At 53.8% G+C, this 6775-nt stretch overlaps 1 protein-coding gene and 1 non-coding gene across 2 annotated transcripts in view; one reads left to right on the forward strand and one right to left on the reverse strand.

Moving 5' to 3' along the window:
- Window positions 1-2269: 2269 nt before the first annotated feature.
- On the reverse strand, window positions 2270-2343 carry TRNAN-GUU. The gene has a single exon. It is a non-coding gene; the product is annotated as a tRNA-Asn (tRNA).
- Window positions 2344-3122: 779 nt separating this feature from the next.
- The window catches only part of PSMB3 (proteasome subunit beta 3), a 6756-nt gene continuing 3103 nt past the window's right edge, over window positions 3123-6775 (forward strand). The window contains exons 1-3 of the mRNA XM_006774287.2: window positions 3123-3234; window positions 3564-3748; window positions 6072-6179. Coding sequence (XP_006774350.1) covers window positions 3232-3234; window positions 3564-3748; window positions 6072-6179 — 296 coding nt within the window. The 5' untranslated portion in view covers window positions 3123-3231. The remainder of the gene's footprint in view (window positions 3235-3563; window positions 3749-6071; window positions 6180-6775) is intronic.

The following is a 6775-nucleotide window of genomic DNA, read 5'->3' on the forward strand; positions in this document are numbered from 1 at the left end:
GGCGGTGGCGCCGGGGGAGCTAATCGATACTACGTTTCGGCGACGCCCGCGGGCCTGCCTCATGAAGACGGCCGATTCGCTTATTCGTTCGTCGAGATTTGTTGGGGATGGTCACTGTGTCTGTCCCTCCAAAGAGCGCGATCCTCCGGCCAGAAACGCCATTAAGTGCGCTGGCGGTGGCTCGCTCGAGTTAGCAAATTGGGAGACGACTCTTCGGAGCGCCTGCCTCCTCCTCCTCCTCCTCCTCCAGGAGCCCCGAAGCTGGCGTCCGCTGGCTGCATGCTTTCACTCGCTGGTCAGAGACCAGGGTCACCCTTTGGCCGCCGAGTGACCTCAGCTTCAGCCTTCAGCCCACCCGGGCAGAGTGGGGGCGGGGAGAGGAAGGCGGGGGGCGGTCCTGGTCACCTGCTCCACACTGTTTGCATGCAAAGACCAGGAGTTCGCCGCCCCTCTGGGAAAGGGGGTTCTGGGGATGGATGCACGCCCTGTCCCTAGGGCAAGTGTGTCGCCTGAACCTTGGACTCTGCCAGGGAAGACCCAGGCACCCTCTTCTGACCCGGAGCCGCCCTTTGGGGAGGGGAGCGCAGCAAGGACGCTTGGTCTGCCACTCCTTTGGGGCTAGAAGATGCGGAGCGAGAGCAACCCGTAGGGGCTTCGATATCTCAGTCCCACCCACAGTGCACACGAGCATCCAGGGGCTGCCCTTGGTCGTGTATGTATGGGGGGGGGCGGTTCTTTGATCCTGGGGTGTGGCTAGAAGGGATACCGGGCTCGGTGCTCACCTGGGATCCATTCACTTATTCCTCAATTATCAAGCACCAACCAGGAGCAAACCACAAGACAGAAGGAACATGCTGAAGACCCCATTACTCACGAAAACCGGCATCATTTCTTTCCTAGGCAGCAGGTCCCCATACCCCTGGCCTTTCTGGTTTAGCAGGAGAATCTCCTGACTCAACCTTCCCCACATCTGAATGTGTCTAGTGTTCGCACAAAGAAGCACCTGTCATGTGTCAATGCAAGCACCGCGCTGGGCACAGGGCACAGAACGCTGATGGGCCGGGCTCTCCTGGGCAGGGCACTCACAGACCCACGGGGGCAAATCCGGAGGGTCACACAGCCCGTCTGGTGAGCTCCCATGGCACTGTGTACCTTTGGGTGTCCCCCACCAGGGTGTGAGAGCGGGGCAGGGAGGGTGCGCGCTGGCAAGGGCCTTCAGAAGAGGCCTCCTGTGACCCCAATCTTGAGAAGAGACCAGAGATGGAAGAGAATGGCTTGAGAGAGTCCTTTGCTTAGCTCTTTCATGAAAGTGGGGGCTCCTACCCCTGCCCTTGAACGTGCTTCTGGGAGAGGTCAGGTGCCGATTCTTTATCTCAATCATAGTTGTAGTATCGCAGGTGATTCTCTACCTGACAAGTACTCATCAGAAGAATCCGCTTCCAGTGGGCAGGGACCCCGGAAATCCGGGTGATTATTTCTGGCACATTCCAAGAGCTATTGCCAGGTCAGATCCCCTCGAAGATGAGGACAGTGGTAGGAGAGAGTGGCTCCTCTCGGGATTTTATGACTGCCTTTCCCGGTGTCCTTTCCTTCTGTCCCTTTACCAGTGTCTCCCCAAAACAATGTCCTTTGTCAATTTCTGCACCTATTTCCCAATGCTCCTCACTTATGTGGGTGTATTTCTAGAAAAAAAAAAAAACCTGTTTGGTTGTTTTCCCTTTTCTAATGCTTCTCATATTAACTGTTCTTTTCCTTCTCTCCATGTCCTCTGGGTCTTCCTTCCTCTGACCTCGCCTATTTCCTCTGTCATATCCCCGCTTCCTGTGTCCGCATATCACAGCGATGCTCTCCCTTTCTCACCTTTCTCTTCATCCCTCAGTTTGTCTCTGCCTTTCTCTCACACGCTTCCCCCCCTTCCCAGTGTAATAGTTTGAGATTGTAACAGCGACGGAGACCGACAATGGAAAACTATCCCACCTCCACTGGAAATTCGTTCTTAATCCGACGAAAAATGCAACCTGAAACGTATTGGTATTGCCCGGTAAGACAAAAATCTGTCTGTTATTCCTGCCGTCCAGTTTGGGGGCAGAGTGGTAGAAAGAGCGCGGAGAAATTACCCCATCACCGAGTAAACAACAAATTTTCAATCACAATGACTCTCTGAGGCGCTATAGAAAAAGTGTACCTCTGCCAATTTCTGCCAATTCCACACCAAATTTGGGGACTCTAGCACTTGGGATAATTGCGCTTAGGAGGGAGGAAAACAGAGCGTCCCTGGGTGGGCTCGAACCACCAACCTTTCGGTTAACAGCCGAACGCGCTAACCGATTGCGCCACAGAGACTGTCGTAGCTGTTGAGGTGGCAGTGAGTCGAGTCAATAGGAGTGAGCTTGCGACGAAGCAGAAGTCAGAACAGAAACCTTCGCAGACGTGCAAAAACGGACCCGCGGGAGAAAGGGAAGGGTCTTGATGCGTGGAAGAAAGCTGGCAGGACAGGCACGCCTTCCTCCACTGGCTCTGGAGGGGTGGGCGCCGGCTGCCTCCGGATCTTAGATAAGGGAAAGCTCGGAACGTCCCTTTTTAGAGTGAGCTGAGATTTGGGATACTTGAAATCGACCCCAGAGAACAATGTTCGGCCTCCAAACCTCCCCTTTGCGGCTGAACCCCTGCAGCTGAATACTCGCGACGCCCACCTACTGCCCTCCCCTCCTCGCATTATTAAATGTGCACTTGATGGCGCCTCTTAAACACCAGGCACCGGTAATATCCAGAGCCTAGTGCTTGGCACACAAGAGATGTAAGGGTTTCTGGAATAAATAAATGAAACCAGCTAAGATGAGAGATAAGCTCGACAAGCAACACTGCAGCCCTTTAGCTGCGGCTGCAGCCGCGTATCCCCGGCTTCAGCAGCCCTAGCGCACGCATATCCCGTCTCCAGTCTGTCGGGTCCGAGACCGGGTCCGCCGCGATCCCAGCCTGCACCGCGACGCCAGGTCCTTCCGCACTCGCGGTGACTTTTCACTTTCCGCTTCACGGTCCCTGGTTTGACTTCTCAGTCAAACTTCCGGAGCCGGTGACTGACAGAGACGTTCAGCCAATAGAAAGCCAAAATATCCCGGAAAGGCCGGCCTTTCAGCCAATAGAGAGAGAACAGCGAGGGTGGTTGCGCAGTGAGGTCCCCGTCCGTTTTGCTGGAATTGTGGCTGTCGGAGGTCCTACTACACCGCAATCATGGTGAGATGGGAGCGAGGAGTAGGGACTCGGGGTAGCGATTGAGAAACGGGGGTCATGGGAGGTTTGGGAGGCGAAGAGGGCCTGGTGGTCGACTGAAGGAAGCGGCTCCCATTTGAAGGGGAGCGCACCGCGGTGAGGACCATGGTGGGTGAGGCGAATGCGGCTCCTTACAGCCCCGTAGGGCTGATCTCAGATCTGGAGTTCGAGGCCTCCAGGCGCCTCCAGAGTGGAGGACGGTGTGGACAGGAGCCTCCGGATCAGGGGCTGGGCCGGGGTCTATGGCCGCCTTTGACCTCTCGCGCTGAGCCCTTCCCCCCTGTCTGCCCCAGTCTATTATGTCCTACAATGGAGGGGCCGTCATGGCCATGAAGGGGAAGGACTGCGTGGCCATCGCTGCCGACAGGCGCTTCGGGATCCAGGCCCAGATGGTGACCACGGACTTCCAGAAGATCTTCCCCATGGGCGACCGGCTGTACATCGGCCTGGCCGGGCTAGCCACCGACGTCCAGACCGTGTAAGTGTCGGGGACCCGCGCCCACATCCCGGCCTCTCCATGGACCAGCCTTTCCTGGCGTCGTGAGTAGCCCGGGTGTCAGCCGTCTACCCAAAGTTCCAGTGAGTTCGAGCCTTTGCGGGACACCATGCCTGACAGAGCTGTGTGCTAGTGCCTTACACCGGCATTGACTCCGGGCCAGGCTGTGGAAAGCACCTGACCTGCGTGGGTTCGTTTAATGACATCACCCCGGTGCCGTGGGTCCTATGTTGCAGATCAGGGAGCCGAGGGTCTCAGAGAGCATCTTGCCCAAGATGCAAGCTGATGAAGTTCAGCCATGATCCCACACAGGCCCCTCGGAAGCAAAGCCCCGTCTTTGAAAAACTTCAGGTCTAGTTGGGGACAAGGCAGACATACAGAAAGAGAACTGACCCCGGTGCCAATTGGCTGCTAGGTTAGCTCTCTGGTTGGCAGTGGTTCTGTGATTTGAGACAAGGGAGGGTCTAGGTAGCTGTTGGGATAGTCCAGGTGTGCTCCTTATGGTCCTGATGGGGTGGGGGTGATGGGAAAGGAAAGGAAAGCATTTCTGAGAGTTGTTGCTGGCCAGCCGTGGTGGCTGCTTGGATATTGTGAGGCCAAAGAGTCCTTCATTGAAGTTGTGGTTCCTCCCTTTTGTCCTTACTAGTGTCCAAGCTAGTACCCGGCATGTAGGGCGTCCAGAAATGTTTTCAAGATGATTTCTGTGTTGAGCCTGTTGACTGAAACCTGGGAATTGGAAGACTTGCAATGGTTCTCAACCTTCCTGATGCCGCGACCCTTTAATACAGTTCCTCAGGTTGTGGTGACCCCCAACCATAAAATTATTTTCGTTGCTACTTCATAACTAATTTTGCTACTGTTATGAATCGTAATGTAAACATCTGATATGCAGGATGTATTCTCGAGGGTCGCGACCCACAGGTTGAGGACCGCTGTTTTAGAGGGAGGTGACAGCTTTGATTTTGACACTAATTTTGAGGGGACAAGGCATGCCAAGTGGAAACACCTTGTGAGCATTTGGGGTATGAAACGATGTCTCGGGGAGGGGGGCTGGAGAGGTGTTGGTGCGCTGTTAAATCTATGGGAACAGACTTTGGAGAGACAAGGGGACAAATAAGCTGAACTGCATAACGTTAGCAGCGGGGTTAGATGAGAAGCCAGAGGAACAGAATCAAGATTGGGTTCCAGAGGGAAGGGGTGGTCACAGGTGCCGGGTCCTGCAAGAAGCTGGCGGCCTAAGAAGCTGGAAGACCGAGGGACGACGCTTGGCAGAAAACGTTCTCTGCCGTGTCCCTGAAAGTCCCCTAAGTCTCAAGAACACAGAACTTGGAGATTCCTCCTGAGATCTACTGAACCAGCCGACCTTTTTCCGGTTCTGGTGGAGTCTGGGATGATAGCTGAGAGTTCCAGTGGGTGTGATGCCCCCGCCAGCCGTCCTCCCTCCGGCCACTGCCGTTCTCACACCCTTTCCTTTTCCTCGGGAGGTGTTCTCACCAAGTTTGCTTGTGTGGGGGCGGCAATGGCTCACTTTGCTAGGCCTTCGCTTCCTCGCCTGTCGGATGGAGCTCAAGTCGTGTCCGAGGCTCCTTGTCCTGGGGGCCTGTGTGGCTCTTTGCTTTGCTTCCAGGAGGGGTGGCATTAGTCTGTCCCCGCAGGGCCCGTTCCTGGGCTCGCAGATGGCACTGGAGGGTTTGTGGCCTTTTTTTCTTAGTCACTTTCTGGTCCCTTAGTGTGGCTGCCGCTTAAGACATATCAGACTTTGCAGTTTTCCAAGCACCTTGTCATATGCCTATACATTGTCTCACCACCAGGTGGTTAACTTTTTCCTCATCTTGAGGATGAAAAAATTACGGTGGAGGATGAAGGCTTAGCCCAGGTCAGCTCTCAGCCCACTGCTCCTTCTGCTGTACATTTTATTGGGTTTGATTCCAGTCAAGGGCACATGCCTTGGTTGCGGGCTCCATCTCCAGTAGGGGCCATGCAGGAGGCAGCTAGTCAGTGATTCTCATCATTGATGTTTCTATCTCCCTCTTTGAAATCATATATATATATATATATATATATATGGAAATCTCCCCTCTAAAAAGTATTGGTCGGGGGGAAGGTTATTAGAGTGGTGTGTCCAGGTGTTGTGTTGGGCAAGTCCTGAAACATGGACATGAGGTTGGACTTCTGGTGAGAAAATCTCTGGGAGGGGAAGGGAGGGGTCATGGCAGGGCCCAGGTGGGTGTCTTCCTATGTCCCTCCTGACCCCCACAGGTTGGACGCTAGGGGACAGTGGCTAATTCTTCTGCTTCTGCCACAGTGCCCAGCGCCTTAAGTTCCGACTGAACCTGTATGAGCTGAAGGAAGGCCGGCAGATCAAGCCCTACACCCTCATGAGCATGGTGGCCAACCTCCTGTATGAGAAACGGTGAGTGGAAATACAGCAGGTCCTAGGATGACATTTTGCTCAACGTCACTTTGTCATAACGATGAGATGCCATAGGAACTTGTTTGTATCAATTGATCTATGGTACAACTGGTTTTGTTATATATCATTTCACTGAAGGTCACAGGATCTATCAATGATGAACCACCACGGTGCATATGGAAGGCTTGCCTGGTGTCCCTCACCAAGGCCTCCTGAGCACAAGTTCATTTCCGCCATATTGGCACAGTGCGTCCCTAGCAGTTTGGTAAAACATTAACCCAGAAACTAGGTCACATAAAACTTATTGAAAATGAAAAAAAAGAAAGAAAGAAAGAAACATCAGTGATGAGAGAGAATCACTGATTGGCTGCCTCCTGTACTGCACGCCCCACACTGTGGATCAAGCCCGCAACCCAGGCATATGCCCTGAACGCGAATCGAACCATGAACTCCTGATTCATAGGTCAACACTCAACTACTGAGCCATGCTAGCCAGGCAGGACTGCCATTTTGTCTTTAGGCATAACTTCATTTCCTCAGCTGTGAATTGTCTGGTATATATGGTAACCACATTTATCAAAATCCCACACTGAGAA

This window comes from Myotis davidii, unplaced genomic scaffold, assembly GCF_000327345.1.
Source record: "Myotis davidii unplaced genomic scaffold, ASM32734v1 scaffold327, whole genome shotgun sequence".
NCBI classification, from domain to species: Eukaryota; Metazoa; Chordata; class Mammalia; order Chiroptera; family Vespertilionidae; genus Myotis; species Myotis davidii.